This window comes from Branchiostoma floridae, chromosome 17, assembly GCF_000003815.2.
Source record: "Branchiostoma floridae strain S238N-H82 chromosome 17, Bfl_VNyyK, whole genome shotgun sequence".
Taxonomy (NCBI): domain Eukaryota; kingdom Metazoa; phylum Chordata; class Leptocardii; order Amphioxiformes; family Branchiostomatidae; genus Branchiostoma; species Branchiostoma floridae.
The window spans coordinates 4,997,137-5,023,300 of NC_049995.1; the positions used below are offsets into that span (position 1 = coordinate 4,997,137).

Here is a 26,164-nt window from a genome sequence, read left to right on the forward strand (position 1 = left end):
GTGACCAACTCGACAGTGCCGTAACCACGGCAAAGTAAAGAATCACGCTATCTTGTACGTCGATGAAGTATATAGTAGAGTGGACTCATGGTTAGCTAAGGAATGAGTCCACTCCACTATATAGTGTATGTCGCTGAAGGTTAGACATCCAGGAAATAAGATGCTCCAAATAGCAATTACTCAAGGAACTTGTTATGATTTTGGAAACGGTCAGTCATTTCACTGATGAAAGGTAGTGGATTCTGCCGGAAACGTCTGACCGTTTCCAAAGTCATACTCAAAAGTAATATCTAGTTTGTTCAAATCGATTCTGAAGTCTTGTATACGTACGTAAATCTTAAACCTATGGAGTCTTCCATTTGTGACCTCCGGGCATTAGGTTTACCTCCGGTGGGGGTACTGCTTTTGTTTGTGTTTGTGTGCATTTATTATTCAGGGCCTTTGAATGTATTTGTATTAATTTCACATGTGGATGATGATTAAAATCTTAAAGAAATATGGCGATGTTTCCAGGCGCTAGGCATTTGCGCATATTGCACAATCCCAGGCTGACACCTTCAGCCTAAACGTTGCGTGCTATAGTCCATAATAAACAGATGGTCCGCCGTTCCGAGCGCCTTCCGGGAGGGAGATGGTTGGAATTGAAGAAACAGGGGTAGGGGAGGATCACCAACATCTTTGATGGGTATGGAATTGGGAAATTTACAAAAACTCTACATAACGGAGCTATGAGATCTTTGATTCCTTATTTCATTTTGATGTGGTAAATCCTACAACAATCTGCCACATAAATCTCTTACCCTGAAGTAAACCTTGATGATGTGCAGCATTCTCTGCGCTTCCTTCTCAAGATCAGACCGCAGATCAAGTTCGTCCTCGTCCTCTTCATCCTTCTCAGCTTTCTCAAGGTCCTGTCAGATTTGAAGCAATTTACAATGAAGACAAACTTTATCTAGTTAGTTAGGATATCAATATGTTAGAATAACATTAAAATTCGAAAACAATAGCTAATGGCTTCAAACCTGTCGAATTAAGAGTCAGATCAGTATTAGATTTCAGGCACAAAGAACACATCACCTAGAGATGATATATGTCGTTTATGAGAGCATTGTTGCTCTCAATGACAATGTACATCAAAGTATATCAAAAGACTTCAGAACTCTTTTGCGACTATTGTGACTCTTTTTATGACTTTTTTATGAATAGATATATTTACCTCACAGGCGATGTTGAAAATGGCGTCTTGTGTAAAGACAAGGTGTTCCATTTCAAACAGCTGGTTGATAGCTTCCCGAGCCTTCTTCTCCTGGGCAAGACGTAGTTCATTGACTTTCTCCTACAGTGTGTCGTTGGAATAGAATAAAAGTAGGGGTATAAGGGAGAAATGAATGTAGGTGTGACTTTCTTTTTAAACAGGGAGGTTTATGGTTGTAGGTAGTCATGTGCATTGAGGGTAGTAACCAAACCAAAATGTGAAGGTTACAGAAACAGAATCAAATTTCTTTAATCCACGATAACATTATTTTTTTTCATAATGAATCTGTATTTGGAGCAAAAAAAGATATGTAAGTACCTTAACTTCCATGTTGAGCTGAGCGAACGGCCGAAACCAGTGGTTAGTGAGTAGAGCTGCGACTGTCTCTACTTTTTGGTTGACGCTGAGTAGGCAGTCGATGGCTGGGTCCTTCAAATCTTTCATGTGCTTCTGGATGAACTTCTTGCAGACGGTGTAGGGCAGAAAGCCTGGCAGCTCTGGGCCTCGGTTCTTCTCAATGCCCTTCTGTATGTCATCTAGATTGCCCTCATCTACCACAAGAAATGATAAGCTCTTTCACAGAGTTCAGTACGCATGTGCGAGCGACAGGAATCCTGGGTAGTAATATGTGAAGGCCCATGTCAAGGAAATAGTCTTGTCTCGACCATTGTTAAGATTTGCATGAAAATGTCTGGAACGTAATGACGGCTGCAAAATGACGGAATTTTTGCATCATAAGGGGCCTTCACCTTTGACATATTACCCAGAATTCCTGTCGCCCGCACATCTGTCGTGAACTCTGTTGTAAAAGACCTTATATAAAACAATAGAACATGATAAATATAAATACTTTAATGAGAGAACAGCTCCACTCTTTGCCTACATAGAATCCCCTCCACATACGCACGGTATCATTGGACTCAAGTTGCAAGGGGTGCAAAAGGAGGAAAAGAGCATTACAACCACTCCACCATAGAGACGGGTCGCCATAAAAACTTCTGCATCTTATGCCCCACCATTTTGTGTCCTATCGCCGTAACGTGACATAGGTTGCTCGTTCCTGGAAAAAGACCGCTACTGTTCGGTCGAAAGTATTATGTTTATTGTGTGTTGGAAAATGCACTTAAACCTGATTCAGAATCAATTTGGAGAATATAGACGAACTTTCAAGCTTATGTTCATTGTTATGATTTCACTGCTACTGTAAAGATTTATTATAATCTTTTTGCCTACCTGGTATGAGGCAATTTATTTCCACTGCAAACTCTTTATAAGCTTCCCTTGCTTCGGCGATGAGCCTCAACTCTTCCTCTTCCTCATCCTCCATGCTTCGGACCTGTTCACCATTGGCCAGTTTCTCCAGATCATCGGTAAAGCCGGTCAACAACTGGAAAGGCCATTGAAACTTAGTAAACTTATTGATAGCAGAGTTGGTACTGGAGACAACATAGAAGAAGCATGGAACTCTCTATTTTTTGTTTGTTTTTGAAATGGCAAAAATTATGAAAAACTAAGATTCGAAGGACAGTACCAAGATTTCCTTACATATATCGATACATTTTCTTACCTCTACAAGGAAACGCATCTTGCTGGAAGGGTCGTCTGGGATCCCGTCACCCAACAACTGCAGCTGTTCTTCGGTATTCTTCAGCTTCTACTTGATGTCTTCCTTCAGACCCGGGATGGATTTCTGTAAGAGGGAAACCTGCTGATGAGGAATGAACCTAAACGGACTGTATGTCACCTGTTCATATTTATGAGGATCATAGTTTATTATCGTTACGAAGACCAGACTTGATTTTTCCAAATGTTTCATAGTGTGGTTATCAATTAATCATAACAAAACATATGTTCAAATGTTGACCAAAAGGAATAATTTTGTGCGCTTATTTGATTTATTAGCTACAAAGGATCGCAATGTATCATTGGGTGGAATTTTTTTCCTTTTTATTGCTGCGGTCAATTTTCCGATTGAAACAAAAAACTAAAAGTTATATCGCCCAGGTGTATTTAACCTGATATCTAATAAGAATAGAGTTCTCTGGGTCCATCCCTACCCATCAGGCCTCACCTTGATTTGCTCTACCAGCTCAGTGGTCAGTTTGCCCGCGAGGGTCCTCGTGCCGGTTTTCTTTTCATGATAAGGCAACCTAAACAGTTTACAGTAAACCACACAATTTAGGTCAGTATATAATGCATAATACTGGACTCTGAACGAGGTTATTTGTGATGACATTATCATTGTGCCATTGTTCAATACCACGGCTAAGATTACAATCAATCCTGCTTTCCTTTGCTCACTCAGTGGTTTGTTTAGTGGCTACAGGTCACAAACAAAGCGTTGTATCACTGTTAACACCTTAGGACAGATCATTAACGATTCTTTCGTAACGAACGTAATCAAAATCCCAGGCACCATTGACTCATTATTGTTTGTTAGGTCACCTGTCAGACTAGGGGGGGGGGGGGGGCACCAATTGGCTTAATATTCGGAAAGGCTGATTATTTGCACTTTACTGTTGTGATGATCTTTTTAGATAGAGAATTCAAGATAAGAAGACAAAGAAAAACACTTGGTTGATTACTTGAAATGTTCGTGCGTCTTGAAGAACCTCTCCTCTTTTTCCATGGCTTCACTTAGGGTGACGTTTTCATTGATGTCCTCTTGTCCCCTACACCTGATGATGGTATAACCCTTCTTCAGAGGGTACTTCTGGTTGTTCACGATGTCCACGATGGTGTTTTCTGTTCCACGGTCAATCAGGTCCGGCTTGGTCAAAACACCTTTGGGGGACACACAATAAACATTTCGATGATTCTGTCCGTTACGTAAAACCATGTACATTTCTATTTGAATTAAGTATCCAAAGTTTTAAAGCACGACAGATTACGCATCGGAAGACACGTGTAAGCGTTGCATGAGGGAGACATTGTCTGTTCTCACGTTCTCTGGTAATTTAGTTTCATAAAGTATGGTGTCACTAGATTAAAGAACTAAATGTTTAAGTCCCTTTGGCAACGGTTTGACATCACTGAAGCTTCAAATGGTCATACACATCAAGCTATTCGAGTTCAGCACGAACTTATCTATGTGTAGTGTATAACTGTGGTCTTTTGGAAAGGATAGTTATCTTCACCTAGAGTCCTGGAGCCGGTAGGGTCGACATCCTTTGCCATTTGCAGTGCCTCGGTAGTGGCGATGTCCACGTTACACGGTACAACGGCCAAGATGATGGTTTCGTCCTTCTGAATATATTCCTTGATGAGATCTTTAATCTGTATGCACAGGCGAATATTCTGATCATCACCTCTTAATTTCACTCACTTGAGATTCGAGTAATGATTGAATGCACAGTATAATAAGAAGGAAAAGGAGAAAAAGGAGGAGAAAAAGGAACAAAGGTGGATCGGAGTTGTGACAATCATTGCCCCTTCTCTTACCTGGTCTCCAATATCTGGCGGTTGCCCGTCCACAGCGATGCGTGCAATGCCGGGCAAGTCGATGAGCGTGAGATCAGGGATATCCGGACTCTCCACGTCCAGTGTGATCAGGCGGGGGCTAATACCATGGGAATCTCCGGCAAGGTTGTTTTGGGCTAAATATATAGATGGTACATATTTGAACATCTATGCTTTCTAGTACAAATGACACATGCAAACTGCACGGCCGTGCCATATATCGCTAGGATGCAAACCAGGACCCCACCGGGCTGTCCGAGGAAATGAAAAAAAATTCTTGTTAAGAAATACACGGGACAAGTGTTTTATTTTGTGTGTTTTTGTCTTTTATGAATAATTTTCGTTCTCGTAAACTGTCTGGCTGGGACCCTGTTTGGCAATGTGACCTTAGCATTAGTTGGAGTCCTGGATTCGGTGGCGTTGGCAAAGCGTGCCATCAAGAGCAGTGACGTCGGCCCGTCACTTCTAACCAGCACGACACTCGTCCAACATGTGACAACAGCCTATAAATCCAAACCATCCATTAATTACCGTGCGACGTTTTCTTTGTATGAAACTGTGGAACTTAACCTAAACAAGTTGCATATTGCTTAGGTCACTGTTGAAAGGCATATCATACCGGGTATTTCACTGGCTGTTTTGTTACTTTCGGGCGCGGCCCCCCTACGTGGGCCCCCGGATGCCCTGCCGCTACCGGGCCCCGGATTTTTTTAAACTCGGAGCTAAAATCAACCTGGGACCAGGCGACAAATACTTGCCTTGACCTATCAGTAAAAACAAAAATTTGTGGATTTGGAGCGCGGCTGGGGCGACATCCCTACTGGGGTACGGGCGTAATTGTGACCTAAGCATAAAAAGCTGTTGTTTAAACTCTAAGACTCTCACCTTTCCGAACTGCTTCTCCCACATCGCTAGGATCAGTAAGTTTCCACCCGGTTTCATCCCTGTCCCCCTCGAAGTGGTAGTGGATGTAGCCTTTCCATGGAGACTCTGGGTCCTGGCTCTTCTTTAGGCGTAGTTCCAGCGGACATCGGGTCACAATACCTACAACGGCACATTAGTCTTGCGAACGTCATAATAGTTTGACGACTATGATCCTATCCAGGATTTTCAAGCAGGCTGTGACAGAACCAACCACCGGTGCCGACATGAGTCTCTGACAGCCGTTTTCATAGCAAGATAGTTGTATCTCAGTACTACATATGCACGGCCACATGCCCTCAGTTTGCGATTGATTTGGCAAAAAAATAAATTTTGTCAGGCTGAAAACATGGTATATTTTTGAGGCTGCCCATTGACTAAAATCTATATGTACATTGACTTCACACCTATTTTGTACAAGATTGGACATAAGTCTAACAATATCCTTTTCTATCTTTCATTGCGATAAAGCATTTGGCAGTAATCGGATCCTAACTTGGCCAATTTCCGTGTTGTTGACATGCAAAAATCTGTGAAAATGGCCTCAAAACTTGCTTGGGCTGTTGCCGGTCTGCCATGGCAACAATGAGTTACGACCGGAAAGAAAGCTATTCTGAGGGGTTGTGGGCCAAGTACTATCACTGTGCAAAATATGAGCCAAATCAATTTTTTTACCCTGAGCACTGATGTTTGATCCTTACAGACATTTGTTCAAATGGCTGTTTTCATGCAATGCGTACTCTACAGGCAGAGGTTGGCTCCATTTTTTGAAACTACTTTATGGGTTTGTGTCCGGCTTTCTATTTTGTTCCCTCGTTCTTCGTGTTTAGTTTGGCCGGCGGACACACTAGACATCCGTTAAGAACATTGTATGTTATCACCTTTATCTAACTAAACTAGATTCCTGGCTTTGAACTTAAGAGACAGAATAAACAAAGGTTATTCTACCGAGACACGCGCACGTCACCTTCCACCTGTCACACACGGTTGACGGTGAAAGGGAAGTAAATACATGATTGTATCAAGTTACCTCTGACGGGACATGTTTTCTGGGGTGGCATTGCTTTGTAGCTTTGTAGGTACGGAAGTAATGCAAAGTAAAAGATCATTTGCATTACTGACGATAAATATACTCGGCGCGGGTGAAAAAGAAGTCATCATTCCTTGTGCCTCCCCGTGTTCACGATATACATGTATATCTCAAAATGGCGAATTCACGTGTGAGTGTGACACGTTGCTACGCAGGTGGTATAATTATAAAGATGTCTTTATCTTAGACGCAGGTCAGGCGTAGCGTGCAGTACTTGCTGTTCAAAGTATTGGTAAAGTTGGTAGAATATAATCAATGATAATACTTACAAAAGCAGTAAGAAATTTTAACATTTTCTAACCTGAATACCATCCAGATTGAAGTTCAGTGGGACGTTTATATATATAAATGCAGTCGCTTCTCGCTCCGGCTTTAACTATACACTATAATGACTATGTGTACATGTATATACAGTCGCCTCTCTGCTATAGCAGAAGCGGACGTAGGAGCGAACGACTACCGGTATACCCGGATGGCACCCAGGCTAAACATACATTGCCTCTTCCCGACGTAAAAGTTTGAACCTTTGATATTTTACAATACTGTATTTTCGAAATACTGTACTTTGAGTTTGAAACTACCATCCGAAGACTTAATATCCCTTAATACGCTGTTTTTGAATACAACAAATATGGGTTACCTTGCGGGTAAAGTTAAACTAGCGTTAAACCTTCTCACTACACCCAAAAGAACAAAGTAAACTTGTCAACGTGAACTTACCGCTGCCCCTCGGAAGCTGCACACCTGACATGGCCTCCAGACAGGAGCTTTTCCCGGCGCTCTGGTCCCCAATGACGACCACAGAGGGCAGGGTGACGTCCCTGTCCAGCCCACTGGCCCTCAGTTCGTCCACCAAGTCGATAAAGGGTCGGACCTTCTCACGGTAGGTGACGGCCAGGGCGGGCGCTGGATCCGGGGCCATGTTTGGTTGTCCCTGCTGGTCGTTTAGGTAACAAAAATTTTGCACGAGGGCAAAGTCTGACTTGTCCTTCCGTTTGCTCCAGAGACTTAGAACTGGTGGTGTTTAAGTGGGATGTCGCAATTTTTCTTCCACCGAAACTTGAAATGCCAACAGGTGATTTTGAGTAGTTTCGGTGACGTATATGGTTGCGCAACAGGTGATCTGGAGGGCGGTGGGCGGGGCCACAGCCATATTTGGTCTTAACCGACTTAGATTTGACCCCGAGAAGTTAACATTTCAAGGTCAAAGTTCGTACATGGCAATAAAATTTCTATGAAGTGCTTTTGCATCGGGAATACCTTGATCAGAATGAGGTCTAGAACCGATTAGGGGAATTGTAGCTCACTTTCAAATCTATATTGGATCGAACAATAATGATTTGCTACTATTGTGATTCCATCGGAAAGAGGGGAGGAGTCTTCACTAGTTTCGGTTGAACTATCTCATTTTCGGTGACGCAATAACGACCTTATATAATAATGAACGTTACAAGTAACTGGGCGGTTTTAGTCAAAGGGGTGGTGGCGCAAAATGAGCCTTAAGGCCACAGCAAGTAAATATTATGGATGACATCCGCGCGCTCATTGATTTTCGCCTGATTTCAGAAAAAAAATTCTTCTTCGGGAATGTTCAGATATGCCAAATGGGTAAATAGGTTGTACTGTGACCTAATAATTTTATGGCGATGGAGAGGTAGCTATGCCGCTTTATGCAGAATAGCTAAACTTGCTGGATAGTTGTAGAAGTGGCACCAATAAGGAAGCCATGAATTTAGTTGTCAACTTGGTCTTAGTAATATCAGTCTACTACTAGTGTCACTTTTACAACACTAGTGCACTTTTTGAATGCACGAATGAATACTTTGTTGGTTGGGATGCCATATTTTGTCAATTTAATTCTTGTTATAAGTCTATCTTTTTTTAATTTGTCATCTTTATTCTTTACGCACCCATCATGTTTCTTTTGTCCTGTCTCATTTTTGCAGCCTGCAGAGTCATCCATAACTGGCATAAGATTTACTTGCTGTACCTAAGGCCATGTTGATTTGATTATATGGATGACATCCGCGCTCGCACCAATTTTCGGCCGTTTCCACAAAAAAAAAAGTTTTCCACCACACAATAAATTGTGCAAAGCAGCTGTAAAATGAGCACAAATATTCTTTAGATTGAAAAAAAAGTATCAGAAAACAGATAACTAATCATAGTCTAATGCCATAGAATGCCAAATAAATCTAAAGTCAAAGAATATGATGTGAAAGGACAGAAAGATGAAAATCTACTGTTGGTAGGGGGGAGGTCCCGTTCAGGTCCAGAGGATCATTTTCAGGTCCGGATCTGAACCTGGACCTGATTGTCTGTGGAAACTTGAGAACTGGCAATACTCAAAACAATGGTAATTAGTCAGTTTTGCTACAAAGGAATCTGTTTGGTGGATTATTGGACTCCCACTGGCATTAAAAAATCCCATCTCCAAGTAATAAAGGCTAACTGTCTCTGTACCTTTGACTGTAGAAACTTGGTACAATTGACTATAAACTCTACTTGACTTCCTCTTGTTGTCTTCTTGGCCCCCGGTAAGACCCCAAATGCCTGCCGACATAGTGTGTCCATTTTGTAATTGGCGAAACCTGTTCCACTGATTTTTTTCCAGGTCTGTTTTTTCTCGGATTGGTCCAAGAAGAAAAAAAAATGCCTTGCACCCGTATAATGTACCGGTCTCTACACCTAACTGTTCGTATACCATACTATGTGTGTTTAGTCCTATGTTCAACCTTCCTGGCCACTTTGATTTCATACTGGAGGCACCTTTTTTTTTGCCAAACTTTTTTTTTATTCGCTCGCTCGCATCAGTTATGGAGTTCCCAGAGGATGTCATCCATATAATCAAATCAACATGGCCTAATGATGAAAAGGGGGGACCCAATGATGTTCTCAAACCATTCTGGCGATGGACAAAGAGAAGCAGCCTTTTGGCACCAAATATGGCTTAATCATAGGCTAATGATTAGGCCACAGGTGTATCATGCTATCAATTTTTGTTTTAATGAGGCTGTCTGAAGGTAAGCGACACTATTGAGGGTATCAAATGTTACATCAATTTTCACCTTTGACCTTTGCAGATCCGCCATTGTGTCCAAATCTGTCGCGTCGTCGATGAGGTGAGCGCGATTTAGACACATTCTGTGAAGTTTGTTGATATCTATGTGAAGAAAAAACATATCCAAATAGTTTAATGTAATATCTAGCATGTTTTGTTTTTGTGTATTTAAGCTACGGAATGCCCCTATCCACGACAATATATACGGTGGGGGAGGGGGGCGATAATCATCTGGCGAATTTGATAGCTCCATGCACGCGTTACGGGTGCATATGTACGTATATTTGTATAATGTACTACTTTTACTTTTTAGCATCTTGAGAGATTTTTAAAAGCATTAGAAGAAGATAATCAGCCTTGACGATAAACCTCCAGTTTTTGGCGACGCTACAGAGGCGAGCCTGAAATGGTGTGTGCAGTATACTATTGGGCTGTTCCAAAAAATAACTGTAGAGGGGGGGTGGAAGAGGTCAAAAATCAACTTTTGTCCCTACCCTAGTTCCAATCCAAAAATTTCTCAAACCCTCCCTGGTTCCCAGTCCAAAATGCCCCAAACCCTCCCTAGTTCCAATCCAAAATTGCCAAAACCCTCCCTAGTTCCAATCCAAAATTGCCAAAACCCTCCCTAGTTCCAAGTCCAAATTGGCTCAAACCCTCCCTAGTTCCAAATCCAGACGCTTGAACCCTACCCCCCCTCCAATCCAGCCTCTTCCACCCCCCCTCTACAGTTATTTTTTTGCTTTGTTGTTTGCACAGAAACTAACATGGAGGAAACCAGCAGCAGCAGTAGTAGTGAGGACTCCTGCTCCAGTACTTCTGAATATAGCGGCACAGAGAAGCAGGGAGAGTCCAGCAACACAGACAATGTGAAACAACCAGCTGCAGAACCGTCTCAAACTGCATCAGACCACGGGAACTCTGAGCCTGAACAGGTATTACTGGGCTGTTCCAAATGTAGATGTGGAGGAGAGGTGGAAGTGTATCTAAAACCATGTTCCAATCTAGACCTGATTGCGAACTAAGGGCTGTCTCCCAGACCCATCCCTGGACGAAAATTTGCTTGTCGGACCAGAAAAAATTCTCCGTCTACAAATGCATCTGTCCCCAAAATCCAAATTTCACAACAAAAAATTTATAACTTATAAGAAAGTATTTTTATGACAAAAGTATTTCTGTAACGTTAGGCTTAAAATGACAAATTTGATAATGATTCTTAATGATATGGGCTTCCAAACAATGAGCAGGATAGAAAAAAAATTTAAAGCTGGAAACAGCCCTGCTGTGAAACAATTGGTGGTTGCTTGTGCCGGACGGTTACACTGTCAAGTTTCACTGTATGAATGTCTCTTTATGACGCCATTGTCTGATAATGTATCACAGGTTTCTATATCACTGATGATTTGTTTTAATGGCTTTTTTTTATTACAGTCAGACAAAGAAGACGACGACGGCAAAAGCAATGCAAATGAGGAAGTCACCTCACCTCCATCAGACAAGCCCAACAAGGTTGAACAACCAACGCCTTCAAAGAAAACATACAAATGCAAAGAGTGTGACTTTGTTGGAATATCCATGTACAGAATCCGGATGCACATGGTGGACAAACATTGGGAACAACAATACCCCTTTGTCTGTACCCAATGTGACTACCGCTGCGTTTTAATGAGGGACTTCCTAAACCACCAAATAACTCACACGAAAGAGAAGCCCTTACAGTGCTTTAAGTGTGATTTCTGCACCAAGTATAAGACCAGCTTACAGAGGCACATGACAGACCATTTCAGTAAGCGGGTTTTTACCTGTGGGGTCTGTGGCTACCGTGCGTTGTACACACTGGTGGCCACACACATGCAGACTCATATTGAGAATGAGGATATGTTAAAATGCAAAGATTGCAACTTTGTAACAGCTGAAAAGAGTGAGCTGGAAGAGCACTTTAAAAGGGAAGGACATGGGAAATCTGTAAGTCTGCCCGAGAAACTATTCATCTGTGAGATTTGTGGCTTCCAGACGGCTAGCAGGCAATACCTGAGCAGGCACAGACGTGAGATTCACAACAAACAAAATAGGGAGAAACGAGAAAAAAAGTTCCTCTGCGAGACGTGTGCTTTCAGTACGCACTCAAAATCAGAACTAACAGTCCATAAGAGAACTCACACCGGTGAGAAGCCCTACATGTGCGACCAGTGCGGGTACGCGTGTACCAATAAGAGATTGCTAAGGCAACACATGTACAAGCATACCGGCGAATACCCACACGTCTGCGAACACTGCGGATACAAGACTACAAAAAAGCTCGAACTGACCAACCATATGAGAAAACACACCGGAGAGAAGCCTTTCAAATGTAACATGTGCGATTTTACAGCCACCTTTAAGACAGGCCTTAGGCAACACATGGTTAAACACACAGGTGAGAAGACGTATGCGTGTGACAAGTGTTCCTACAGAACTGCATACAAGTATAACCTGGCAGGGCACATGAAAGTTCACACTGGGGTAAAGCCTTACGCATGTAACCACTGCAGTTATGCAGCAGCTCACAAGGGGAGCCTTGTACACCATATTTCTGCACACCATAGTGGTAAGAAAGGGAAAAATTCTTCCCAAGGAGCTAGAAGCTCTAGGAAGAAGAAAGGCAGAAAATCATCTCCGGAAAATGAAGAAGCTAGCTCTTTGACCACAAGCGAGATGGAAGGTACAGAAGGTAATGATGAGAGTGACTGGTACAGTCAATATTATGGAGGCTTCCAACCTTTGAATTTATAACTGATATGTCAGTGTGAGGCCTCAGTTCTAGAGATGGATACATGTATATCAACAGGCTTGTAATAATATCTTTGTTTGAATACAGAAGAGATCAGTGATATTTAGTCATGTCTTAACTTTAACCGGACGGTACATGTAGGTTTATATCCATTTCCCAATAGAACTTTTATTTGTGTTTACTTATGTCATTATAGCTGTATAGATGACCTTAGATTTTGTGTTGATTTGATAGACCCAAATACAGAAACTTTGACACCACAACAGTTTGATGTCTGCCCATTGGGAAGCAATGAAGGCAAATCTGAGTGATAGCATTGACTGAAGGTACAAGATGACTTTGTTGCATTTGCCAATAATTAGCCTGTGTTATATAATTTCCTTTTTTTTTAATGGCTTATTTGACCTCATTCCTGAAGGTTTGTAACCTGGCCTCTAAGTCAAGAGAGCCACTACCTTTCCTGGAGTCGTCAACTGGCCCATGTTAGCACACGTATGCAAATTTACACACACAAATCCCAATTTTCATTTTTCACAAGAGGTGTTGGTTATCAGGCTTCTACCTGAAGCTTAGTTTAATCAGGTAACATTTTGATGATTTCTTTGTTGATAGTTGCTGCTGTGTGCCAGATATTTTTTGCTTTATCATTTTTGTTTAACGTTTAAAACAAGGACGTTATATGAGACGTTATATAACACGTTATATTGCATTTGTAAATGCAATGCATCTAAGCAAGGAAGTTATATAACGTCCTTGATCTAAGACATGGCCAATAGACAAATCAGTGCTACAATCCTTATTAAGTATGTAATGTAATCTTTCATGTTGTTTGGCACAAGCCCTGTATAGGTGAATAAAATATGCAATACCAATGAAAGTTTATTCTACATTTTGTGGTTGCTTGCATGCTTGCTTACTTACTTAGTGATATTGGGCTAAATGATTATTCAGAACCCTATGCATGTCAATGTTAAGTTTTAATGCATACTTTTCAGTCTTGGAAATATACCTACATGTAGTGTGACTCTTACTGCCATACCAGGGCCTCATTCAAATGCCCACTTGGAATGAAATATCAACAAAATCATTAAAAGAAATACCACTGCTTTGGTAACATGCAAAACTGCATAATTTAATACAAATATAAAGTTTTGATCCTGGTACAAATATATAAAGCAGCAGGGTGGTAAAATTGTGAGGCCTTCACAGATTGGGAAGATCTATTCATCATAACTGCCATTTGAAAATGATGGACTGAAGGAAGACCCAAACCCATGGACTGTTACTGGTATATGTTGTTGTATGTCATGACTATTCCATGCTGCGTTAGATAATATATAACATTAACTAGAACTTGAATGGTTAGCAAAACTTGAACAATAACATTTAAGAAGGATGGCAATGAAGCCACAAATGACTTCACTCTGCAACAAAAATGCTTTTGTGGGTCAATCCTTGGGACGGTAAGTACATGTATGGTAAAAGTCTTAAAAGTTTTCAAAATAACTTTTCTTGACAAAAAGTGACTAGTACAATTGAAAGATAAAACTAAAAGCAAAATAGCCATCAAATTGTTTTCAATGTATTTGTCTTCATATAGATATAACTTTTAAAGATGAAATAGAGTCAATAAAATGAAATGCTTCTGGCAAAAGTTGGTCTACTTAATGACAAGGATACTGCAGTCATTCTGTGATGACAATAAACAAAGAAACATTGCAAAAAGAACCTAATATTTCCACCAGCATAAATTCGAGTCAACAATTAAAGCCTTCAGTATGCATCTTTATCTGTCAACAAAATAGTCCTTCCTTCATCATGCTAAGCTGCTATGGCAAGCTCCTTGCTACATTCACAATTTGTGACAAGGATTTAGTTAGTTTGTTTGCACTGTTCTTTGCTTCAACAGCTGCGCTACTGTGAACTGTCCCTTTCTTCGCAAAGTGGCCGGACTTCCTTGCAGTGTTCTCGACAGTTTGTTCACCAAAGCTGACACAGACGTAGAGTCCTTTCCAGAATTTGAGTTCTTCGCATCGGGGGAAACTTTCACATGTCTTGCGACTCTATTGTGGTTGCTGTCCGAGATCTTGACTGGACTAGTAGCTTTGCTGGTGTCCGCTGGTAGGTCACTGATTGCTGATAACTTTTGACAGAACTCAGAGTCATTCACGTTGTCATCGGCGACAAGGCAAAGGAGATCTTTCGAGGGGCTGAGCTCAAACTCTTCCATTGACTTGTCTCCATCAAAGAAGGAGTCGAAGAAGTTGTCTTCAACAGTTGCGTCCATCTTGACGTTGTTCGTTGGAAGGCCGAGTTTCTCACAGAGCTCGCTCATGGTATCGCTCAGACGCTTCTTGTTTGTTTGCGGACTCTGCTGCTCTTTAGACTGGGAACAGGCCGTCTTCAAGGCCGCAGCACCTTCAGCAACAGTTCTATTTGGCACAGCCTTCTGTACGGTTGTTCTCATCTGTGCATCTTTCTGCTTGTAGTCATAGATACCATTGTTTCCTTCTCTATCTCCTTCCAAAGGGCTTCTCGCATTGGAACACGGTACTAACGGGTTGGCTAGGCTAAGATCAGTCCTCTTTGCCTGTGTAGCATTGGCGCTAGCTGTTACAGCATCAACTCTAGCTGTCTTTCTCTGCATACCTGGACTCATGGCTTTTGTTTTCTGGCTGCTTTGCAATCTTGCCTGCGCTTGATGACCATTTGAGACAACAAACTGTCCTACATACTTCGTTCTCTTCTCTGGGATCGTGTTACCGCCTGTCATTCCTCTGGGCTGGTAGCCTGCAAACTGTTTCTTGTTTCCTAGCAGCTCGCTGATCTTTCGCTTGGAAACGGACGTAGAAGAGTTGACGGCTAACGTTTTCTGTTTGTCAGTCTGAAGGTAGGACTTCTGGCTGAGTGTTGATAGTGCTGGAGATGAGGGAGCCGTGCTTGTTGAATTTCGTAGGGCGGAAACTTTGGTTCTCTTGTTTGGGCCTGTACCAGTGCTTAGTGCCCTCTTTCTTCCTTGGCTAGTAGAGTCAGTTGCAACGGCGGGCACAGCACTATTACCTACATCTCTACTCACTATAGAGTAAGTCTGCTGTGCTGCTACTACAGTTGGCTTTCTTAGAAATCTGTTGAGAATGGAAGGGTTGACTATCTCGGGAATCTCCCATGATGCAGTCTGGGTCAGATGCCTGATGGTGTTGGGCTTGCTGACCTTTGACCTTCCCTCTTTCACCTTTGACCTGGATGCAATCTGTCTGGCATATGCATCAGCTGTGAAAGTGGTTTTCTTCTCTGGATTTTTCAACGTGCTTTCATTCTTCCTTTCACAAGAATCAACTGTTGGCATGACTAAGGTTGGGGCACTTTTCTTTGGACCACATCCATTGTAAACTGTGAACGCTGAGTTAGGACTTCTCAGAATCGGAGCTGCCTTGGACAAGTTTGGCTGTGAGGATACATGTTCTAGCTTTGTATCCTGGGATGACTGTGACCTGGGACTCAACGCTTTACCCATGGGGAGGGGGGCAAGGCACATTCTCGGCGGGGAGGGGGGCTTCTCTGTGAAGAGGTTGCGAGCTACGTTAGTCTTTGCGGTGTTTGGCTGCACCCTTGCTGTGGCTACTCTGAACTGCACTGACTGCTTCATGTTAGCTTGAACAGTTTGCGGTATTGCTTGTGACAATTCAGTTGGGCTAGTACTACCTACTACACCCTTCTGTATATCCATTCCTAGTAGTCTTTTAACAGCATTCTCCGAACCCACACTTGTAGCAGTTTCCCTTGATGAACTTTCGCTACCATTCTTCACATTTCCGGGAAAGTCTGCATCCGTGGTTAAGTCCACCGTGTCGATGTTATATTGAAGAGACGATAGCGAAGAACACTCGCTGGAAGTAGAGTTTCGCCTCACACTTCTCAGGCTGGAACTTCCCAAGTCAGACAGCAAGCTGTTTCTGCTTGTACTGCTTTCTGTGGACGTTGAAGGGAGGAGGTTGTCGGAAGGAAGGTTGTCTGATTGCAGTTCCCAGGCCACAATGTGAATCTGGGAGGGAGGGATGGAGGGAGGGGAGTGCTGCCATCTACACACGGGGTGACTCAGGTCGTCACACTTCAGCCAGCGGTTACCTGGATAAGGTACAAGAAAATACAATTTAGTACATTGAGGTGTAGTCTGATATTCATTTGAGGAGCTCTTCTGAGCAAATTTAGAGAAAACTGCTAAGAATACACAGGTAACATTTCTGCATTATTATTGAACAGCAACTTTTACATATACACAAACACTTCTAGTGACCTTTTGCCAAATGTCAGTTATCTTGTTTGACTACCAGCAAAAATAAGAGCAGAAAAAGGATATAGAAATGAATTTATGTGTACATCAAATATTTAGGTTAGGACAATCAGACAAAGCCCTGCCCACTGAAAATGAAAAGAAATTCCAAGCTAATAATAAAACTCATACAACCATTCTAAACAGTATAAACACAACCATTAAGCATTCCTACCTTGCGTGTCCCTGATGTAGGCTACAAAGTGGTCGGGGTGAGTCTTGTATCTGATGACAGCAGACACCCTGTACTGCCTGTCCTGGTACGTACAGTCCAACTCCTCCAGACTGTTGTGGGACAGCCCAGTCACAAAGTGCAGCATCACAAAGGGAGGCAGTCTGGATAAACAAAAACAATGATGGGATTAGTAACTGTGTCCAAATACTATCTGGCAGGGTTTAAAATACCAAGAAACAAACAGAAATTTTAGACAAACATACTGGAAACTGCAACTTTGCAGGCTTGCTTTTTAACATCACAAACAAAAAATGAATAAACAAAATGTAATGAGTTGACAGACATGAAAATAACTGCTTGAGTCACTTCAAAAAGGACTAAGTTTTTCTACCATGGGCATTAAAGCTAAATTCTGTTGACCTTTTTGTATTTTGTCTTGAGCAAGTTATGGTTTGCAATATAAAGGCATAGGTAACACAAAACTTTGTCTACTTACTAAGAACAATTATGTACATTGAAGGGCTGCCAAATGCCATCTTTACTATCGTTACTGGTAGAAACAAATGAGGTTAAAAGAACTGTTGTTGTCAATGTCAGTGGTAAACATGCATTCTAGTTTCTACCCACCTGTTGAAGACCATCTTCCGCTTCTGCTCAGGAGATCCACAGCTGAAACAGCTGCGCAAGTGGCATGCCTGCAGCAGGCTGAAGTCAGGTGTCACACTCGGGAAGGTGGGCAGCACCTTGGTCATCCTGCAGCAAAACATTGAGAAAAAACATTTCAGTACATATACTAATATCTTGCACAGGAGGCTTCAACAAACATTCTGCATCTGTATCCATGTCTTTACAGCTGGTATAACTGTTCTCAGCATAACACACCAAATTCTATATCTGTCACACTCACACACACTCACTATCCTGTATATCGTCCGTTGTTCCCTGTCTTGCAGAGGTTTGAAGTGTCAAGTTGTTCTGGTCTGTATAGCCAGAATACCCTTCGTATAACACATCAGCTTCACAGGCACGCAGCACAGCAGCAGCTGGTTACAGTTTACTCAGTATAAAGACCTGTTATACATAACTTTTGGCTTGCACATAGATTCACTGTAATTTATGCTATATTTGTAATACATGCATATGTTTCCTTACCTGTCTGTCTTGGTGAATCCACACTTGTCACAGCTGAACTCCCAGTCATACTCCATCCTAAACAAGTCCTCGATCAGTGAGTTCTCACGTAGCATCAACGGCAGGGCGAACACCGGGCTCTCGTTCTTTCCCAGCTCGCAGCGCAACGTCGGGCGCAAGGATTCAAACACCTTCTGTCTCACGCCGTGAAGTATTTCCGTAGCCCGCTCTATGCAGATCATCTCTTCTGAGTCTGACGTCGGGCACGCTTTAGGAGACTTTCTTGATTCTGAAGATCTTCTATCTCCACTCGGTGTCTTTCTAGCTTTCTGATAATTGGAGAGAAGTTCCTGAGCTTGCTGATAGGCGAGATGAAGCGTTTTCACAGTGCTTTCTCCGTTTCCGTTCAGCTGGGAGAGACGATCGTGTAGCGTCCTACTGTGAACCAACATACACATTGCCGCATCCAGCCAGCATAGGGAGTGAGCATTTGTCCACTGTATTGTACTGTCTTCTTGGATTATGGGAGAACTAATGTCATCTATGATTGCACTGATAGCAGCCGTGGGTTTTCCCTGAGACTTGCTTGAATCTGGCACTGAATGCTGAGATTGCTTTACAACATCATCTTCCTCTCTATCTGTATGCAAACGCAGTGCTATGCCCTCTGTCTCTGATGGCTCAGATGTGCTTGAATCTGATGCTGCTGAATGATGAGCCTGCTTTACAGAACTGACTTCTACTGAATCTGTCAGCGAATGCAGTGCTACATTCTCTGGCTCCGATTTGCTTGAATCTGCCGGTGTTGAATGCTGAGCCTGCTTTACAGAACTGTCTTCAATCAACACTGAATCTGTAAGCAGATGTGGTGCTGCCTTTTCAAGCTCTGCAACTTGTGGCCGACATGTGATTGAATCTTCTAGCACTGAATCTCGTGCTAGCTTCACTCCATGGTCTTCCCCTGAATCTGTTAACAAATGCGGTACTATATTCTCAGGCTGTTTAAGTAGTGTTGTACCTGTAGCTTCTGCTGTGAGACTATTGCTAAGCACAGATGGCAGTGTGGCCGTACCCTGGCTGAAAGGAACTGTATCTTCTCCAAGTGGAAAGATGTCGTCCAAATCCAAGTCCCAGTCGGAAGGGCTGCACGAAGTGCCCACCAGTGCATTGCCACTTTCAGAGAACATTGACAAAAAGTCATTGTTTGCAAGTCCCTGAGGAAAGATATCTGTACTGTCCGTTGGTGATAATGGCAACTTCACTACATCATTTGTTACTGCTGTCGTTGTCTTGTCTTGCTGAAATGGCGCAAACTTAGGAGTTGCTGATCTATTCAACAATGCATCTAAAGAAATGCCACTATTAGACTTCTCACTCAATGCAGCACTGTTTGATTTGTTACCCTCCCCCTGCTTGATAGGCAATGGTTTCTTCCACGCCTGGAATGTTCCATTGGAAAGCGAGGGGGGTGAGACGTCACAGATTATCGGGGGAGTTGGAGCAGCAATGTGGTTGGTTCGTGTTACGGGAGGTAGGGAGGACTTGCGCTTCTTGCGGCGCTGGGTGACGAGATCCTCACTGTTGCGTACAATGGTGTACTTGAACATGTCTGTACAACCCATCGGGAACGTGCACTGTAGATGGAAACAAATGATATGTAAGCATTAGTTTTGCGTCAGATCATTGCAATATAAAATATATCAAACAAAATTCTAGAGTATCAGGAACACATTACAAATGCCCAAACTCCAGAAATACATGACATATTGTATGTATATTTGATGCACAATAATAACTTGAATTTCAACATTTTTGGTATTTTTATATCCTGATAATATACATATCTTGTTTTAACTATCTTGTGCTCATCATCTTCTTTCTCTCAGAGTCAGACAGAAGTTGTTTGGACATTTATGATTTATCTCATTCTGTCAATTTTGTAATTTTCTGGGGGATATCATATTCTATTACATTTTGATGGTATGCACATGGCATACTTTCATTCCAGGGGTACTTTTATTTTTTTAGATAAATAAAAATAAAGACCACAAAGTAAGAATAAACTCTTACAAACAAGCTACTGTATAACTTATAAAAAAGGTCCATTTATACTTATTACATGGTAAGAAATCGCAGACTTACGTCGTCATCTTGGCACATGTAGCAGGCCTCATCCGAGCTCCACTGGTACAGCACCAGCTGTCTCCTCTTGCCTCTGGCCTGACACTCCTCACACCACACAGTCTCACCGGACATCATCTCTGCAATAAACAACAACAGTTTATAATAAGTAATCATAGATCCGTTTGTTTTCACAGGATTGAAGGGAAAAGTTTGTGCTTTTTAGCTGTTTTAAGTTTGCACCTGAAAAAATTCTGTAGTATGTTTGAAATACATTGAAAATGCATATTCGTGGTGTCACAAATTCATGACTAAGTAGTCACCTCCAAAAACCGCAAAAAATAAAACCATCACAAACATTCTAAGATCATATCAAGAACAACTTGTCCGGGTACCATACTTCATATTTTACAGCTGACTCGTCATTGCCTGTTTCTAACCAAGGAAAGCAAAAACAATGAGCCAACAGTAAACTACCTGTAAGATTGGTACCCAGGCTAGTAGACAAGATATCAATATTGATCTACTAGCCTAGTGGGTGAAGAGCTTGTTTTTTACCATTTACATTAGATAATTTTCTTAAGTCAACATTTTCATGAAAGAAAATAAAAACAATAAGGAACAAATACTTTGAATCATATCATAATGTGCTCAAAAAAGCAATAGGGATTAGCTAAAAATGGTACAAAATGTAATCACAAATTTGACTGAAAACAACTGTGTAACATAGCAACACCCCTTTCAACATCAATTACTAAAACAAAGGAAATCTAAACCTAATTGACTCCCAATCAGACCCTATCTATTCAACCACTCTTCAAATGCAAATTGAACATTTGCACAACATTAAAACTGGTGACAAAGCCTAACTACTATAAACATCTGTAAATTCAGAATTAATTTGGGGAAAATATGGAAAACTTTAACAATGGAATTGTTTGGTTCAAAATGAAGTCCCGCTTCTCAATTTGCTGTGTTTGGATTGCTGTGTTTCAGTCCCTCTTTTCACACCTACTTTTTACAGCAGTAATTTGGTTGAGGCAAATAGTGTGCATTCATGTGTATCAACACAACCATGATGTGCAGCATTCAATTTTTTCTGCATGCAATAAAACACAAGCTTTCTCAAAATCTTTTTCAATTTTTCATACATTACCACGGTTTACATTAGCTTTGGTTTAAGATGCGAAACAAGGTTTCCAAAAATTTATAAAATACAAAAGGTTAGTAAATACAAACTTCTCATGAATATTCAACAAAAACGTTGTGTTAGAACTCGAAATGTACCTCAAATTAGACCCTCACAAAACGGTAAACCCAGCAAATATGCCCTAACATCAGCTAAACAGAACATAGCTACGTCAGAAAGACATAGAACAACGTTGTAGCAACGTTCGAACATGGAACGCTAAAGCAAACCTGATGGGGGAGGGGGGCTGACTTTCCAATAACAACAAACACCAAAACAACACTTAATTTTGAGGCTACGAGCTCCACTTTTGCTAAACATTACATCACATAGCCTACTGTAATGGTTTTACTACTTACGGGGTGTCAAAAATCGAACAATTTTTGTTCAGAAACGTTAAAAACTCAGCGCACGTGCATGGCAAACTGGAAAAGCAACATGGCTACACATGCAAATACTAGCGATGTTTTGTGCTAAATAAAAGGACATTCCTCCTCATTTGACCTCCACAAATGCGTCTAAAATACTAAATAACATCTTAAACTACTTACCTCAACATTCTATATCCTTAAGAAATCTTGAAACTCTTGCAACAACGATGAAAATTCTGAAGAAAACGCCGCTACAATTTTCACATGGGCGGCCATCTTGGAAACGCGCGAATAACGTTTATAGGCGGCTAACGTAAAGGTTTAAATTGTGCCTTGACATATCTTTCCTTTTTTAATGAAAATATGCTAAAAATTTTGCAATTTCTAAATCCAATTTAGGAAAATTATGAAGATTCAAGCTATTATATAATCAATTTTAGGCTGAGAGAATGTGTTAACAATTTTAATGTTGATCGATTAGGCACAAAAAAATTAAACATTGAACAGCTTACATTTTTTCTAGGCTAAAGGTCAAAGGTTGATCACGAGTTGTTGATAACTTTCTCTATTTCCGACACTCCTGGGAAGATGTTTCAGTTTCGGTCTATTTATTCTGTCTAAAAGCTCACGAATGTTGTAGTCTGTTGTCTAAGTGTCCAATCCATCCCTTCTTGATACTCTGGTAAGTTTTCACATTTCCTGTTTTTGAACTTAGAAGAAAATAGAGACAGAAAGTCGACAGGTGTTCTGTCATCTATTGACTGATCTTGACTATTATGAAAATTATGTCATGAATTGCCCAAGCGTTTTGTGTTATTTTAGATCCAGTCTTCTTCCAGCATTCCAACATAGATAAGCCAGCAACCGTCTCAGTCTGTAAGTGTAAGGTTTCTTGATAATTTTTATCTCCATGAAAATGGAAATATTGTGTGTGTGTGTGTGTGTGTGTGTGTGTGTGACTTCATAAAGAAGAGGAACCATGAGCCACTGACAATCTCTGTGCTTCTAAATTCTTTTTTTGTCTGTGGGACTACAAGTAAAAGGGCTGTCAGGCCTCAAAATTAACTTTTTTCCCTACTGTCCCAGCATTGTCCCAAAAATAAATTTCAACTGTCCCGAAGTGAGGATGGACTGTCCCAACCCTATTTTCAGAAATTATGTATTACAACAACTGTAAGTCAGAGTATGCACGCCTGACAACCGCGGGCGCGGGGAGATCGGACATTCTGATGTTGATTCGTTGATTATAAAATTATTTTCCTATTGTCCCAAAAGTGTCCCAAAAAGATTTTTCAGTTGTCCCGGCCTAAATTTTAGTGGCCCCGGGACATCGGGACATAGTTAACTTCGAGCCCTGGCTGTACTCAAAGGATGTAAGTAAAGCAGTATGCGAAAGGGGGTGAAGTCTGCCATCACTGAAAAGTCACATAATGAGAATATGGATTACGAGTGTAGATAAAAGAAATAATCGCCAAGCAGAGGTTTGGCTCTGGCTTGTTTTTGACACCCATTTTTTATCAGCCATTTTATTATGTCAGGTGTGCATGTGCAAAATAGAAAAAGCACAGCTCATCCTTGGCTCAGCACATGTTCTCTATTTCTGTCTCTTTACGATTTTAGGAAGTCTTGAGAACTGACAGTTCTGAGAGCACAAAGATGGGGACATCAGGCAAACTTCACAACAGTCTGATGGAGATACTGGTGGTGGTGGGGATGGACCAGCACACAGGACTGGTGCCTGATAACTTACCTGTACAGGTAAGGTAACACCTGTATACAACTGCAAACACCTGACACCTGTCAGTGGTAGGATTGAACCAACACACAAGACTAGTTCCTAAAAACCAGGGTTGAACAAGTTTTCTAAAATCCACTTGTCCTATCGGGCAAGCACATAAAAAATGTACTTGCCCGAACCAATTTTTCACTTGCCCAAAATTCAAATGTCACTGTTACTAGTATATGCATTTTCACTTCCAGCAATGGAATTCTCTGTAGACAATTGCTTGATGTCATGACTGTAAAAAGTAAAAAGTATATCAAAATTGCACTAAGGCCACACCAATCTAATTTCTTGGTTCACGGATTTTTTCATAAAAAATATGGAGCGAGAGGGCGAAATAAAAATAAAAATAAAAATTGTAAAATGGTTGGGGTAAAGGTAACGGCTAATCCAAAACATAAAGAAAAAAAAGTTTTCAGCTTGAAAAAAGTACAAAAACACTATTTTTGTACAGTAACAGCACCTGTACCCACACTTTAAGGAGCTTATAATATAAAGGCCAATTTGCTACACCAGAAAGTTGGTGAATGGTTTCATTAATGGTGAAAATTTGCTGAGTGGTAATTTTTATTTTTATTTTTTTTCCCAAAAAATAGGAGCGAGCGAATCCGTGAACCAAGAAATTAAATCGGTGTGGCCTAAAATCAATGGAAAAATCTTACTTGCCCGATCAGACAAGTGGGGTAGGACATGCACTTGCCCGAACAGCACTTTCACTTGCCCGGGACAATATGGCTAGTGGACTTGTTTATCCCTGAAAACTTACCTGTACCGGTAGGTTACACTTGTACACACCTGTATGTAACATGCCAAACCTCATACGAATTCGACAAACGGAAGATAGAGATATATGTGCGAACACTCAACACAAAAACTATTCACAAAACTCTGTTGCTGGAGGTTACCCTCCAGTCACAGAGTAATAAAACAGACAAACGAACCCGTCAGTAGTAGAGGTAAACCAAATAACAGGATAACTTACCTGTACAAAATGTAGATCGAAGGTAACACCTGGACACACCCATAGCTGTACATACCTGTAGAGGTAAGCACCTGTATGTAACGCCTGGCATTGATAGGGTTTAACCAGCATACAGGACTTTCATTTTCATGCACAGTGTACATTTATGTTCCACATGTACATGGGTACCTAATTATTTACACACTTCTACCTGGCAGTGCATACATTCATTTGTACTAGTAGCAGTGGGAGATTGTTGGTTTGTACAGACTGTGTACATTTTAATTGCTAACCTTTGAAAAGTGCCTGCTAATCCTATCCTAAAGACTTGAATAATTGCACACATTGTTATAATAAGAAATGTTTTAAAAAATTACATCAATATTGAGTTATGACCCTCAATATCTTTTCCAGTCATCAGAGAAACTGCCAGGAACCTTGCCACTCTTTACGACAGCATTTGAACCCCAAGTGTTGGCCGCCTGCGCACACGAAGTCGCCAACTTCCCGAACTCATCCTCCATCTTCGACTCCATGGCTTCGTATTCCACCTCCACGTGGTCCTCAACAATCCCCCCCTCCCCGGCCAGGGGGGTGTCCAGCAGTATACCCCCCTCCTCAGCCAAGGGGGGCAAAACCAGGAGGAGTCAGTCGCTACGGAGACTCACCCCCACAGGGAAACACTCGGTTGCACTTCCTGTGGGGTCAGATGTCATTTCCTCCCTACCTCCACTCTGTCTACCTGGTAAGGGTGCATCGCATGATGTACTTCTGATTTATGTAATGCTAGTTCACCTTTATCTGTGGGGTAACCTATATCCATTGTTGTTCAAATCAGGGTATCAAGCCAACAGGTGGTAGTTTTTAATTGCAATATCCTGAAAATATTGCAATTTGAAACTAATGTCCGTCGACATATTATCCCAAAATACCCTGTTTTCAAAAGCAACGGATATAGGTTACACAATGGATAGAGGTGCACTAGCGTAAATTTGATAGTTGACCGAGTAGCCAAGGTAGCGGACATAAGATCTACAGGCTCATAGGTTCAATTCCTAGCATTCCTGGCTAGGTGTGTCCTTTCTCCACTACTAGGTGTAAAAATGACTTCAGTTTGGGTGGTAAAAGGCAATGGAAGGAGAGGGATGGGCTCTGCCTCCCAATACCATGCCCCAGACACAGTGGATAACAATACATACATACTCAAAATGGCTATGGGGCTAACTTGAATTTACCTTTAATTGACACTTTTTATAGAAAATCTTACGAAAGTCCTCATTTTTTGCATACAACTAAGTGCTTTACACAGCCAACGTTTCGCAATGGGAATTCTCTAGATCTATCACATTCCACTGAGTGGCACTGACTTGTTTTACTGTGCACTGTAGCTAGGTGTCGCTGCTGCATTGTGTAGTGTGACACCCAAATGTCGCTTAGTAAAAATACTTATTTGTGTGTAAAGATTGTTTTTATCCAGTTACTTACTAATGTTTTAATTCTGTTCAGATTATTGTCTGTAATTGAATTGTATGTCTCCTCTACATCTGTCA

The 26,164-nt window shown here is 41.4% G+C and overlaps 4 protein-coding genes across 6 annotated transcripts in view; 2 read left to right on the forward strand and 2 right to left on the reverse strand.

Annotated features, from left to right (window-relative positions):
• The window catches only part of LOC118404969 (interferon-induced GTP-binding protein Mx3-like), a 9,607-nt gene extending 930 nt beyond the window's left edge, over positions 1-8,677 (reverse strand). The window contains 11 exon segments of the mRNA XM_035804368.1: positions 801-911; positions 1,217-1,336; positions 1,574-1,806; positions 2,489-2,642; positions 2,823-2,945; positions 3,327-3,405; positions 3,841-4,039; positions 4,393-4,531; positions 4,697-4,851; positions 5,600-5,758; positions 7,446-8,677. Of these exon segments, the coding sequence (XP_035660261.1) occupies positions 801-911; positions 1,217-1,336; positions 1,574-1,806; positions 2,489-2,642; positions 2,823-2,945; positions 3,327-3,405; positions 3,841-4,039; positions 4,393-4,531; positions 4,697-4,851; positions 5,600-5,758; positions 7,446-7,647 (1,674 nt within the window). The 5' untranslated portion in view covers positions 7,648-8,677.
• On the forward strand, positions 2,861-13,622 carry LOC118404657 (zinc finger protein OZF-like). Its single transcript, XM_035803898.1, has 4 exons — positions 2,861-2,990; positions 9,809-9,847; positions 10,543-10,718; positions 11,215-13,622. Exons 3-4 carry the CDS (start codon positions 10,551-10,553, stop codon positions 12,553-12,555), a joined length of 1,509 nt encoding a protein of 502 aa, XP_035659791.1. The 5' UTR covers positions 2,861-2,990; positions 9,809-9,847; positions 10,543-10,550; the 3' UTR covers positions 12,556-13,622.
• A 44-nt stretch (positions 13,623-13,666) lies between these two features.
• LOC118404654 lies at positions 13,667-22,185 on the reverse strand. The gene is made up of 6 exons (XM_035803893.1): positions 22,051-22,185; positions 20,332-20,450; positions 18,211-19,823; positions 17,686-17,811; positions 17,059-17,219; positions 13,667-16,678 (listed from the first exon to the last, which is right to left on the reverse strand). The coding sequence occupies exons 2-6, from the start codon at positions 20,446-20,448 to the stop codon at positions 14,430-14,432; spliced, it is 4,266 nt and encodes a 1,421-aa protein (XP_035659786.1). The 5' UTR covers positions 20,449-20,450; positions 22,051-22,185; the 3' UTR covers positions 13,667-14,429.
• A 201-nt stretch (positions 22,186-22,386) lies between these two features.
• The window catches only part of LOC118404656 (DENN domain-containing protein 3-like), a 37,671-nt gene continuing 33,893 nt past the window's right edge, over positions 22,387-26,164 (forward strand). For all 3 annotated transcript variants that reach the window (XM_035803894.1, XM_035803895.1, XM_035803896.1), the window contains exons 1-3: positions 22,387-22,552; positions 23,491-23,628; positions 25,029-25,359. In XM_035803894.1, the coding sequence (XP_035659787.1) occupies positions 23,527-23,628; positions 25,029-25,359 (433 nt within the window). In that variant the 5' untranslated portion in view covers positions 22,387-22,552; positions 23,491-23,526. The remainder of the gene's footprint in view (positions 22,553-23,490; positions 23,629-25,028; positions 25,360-26,164) is intronic.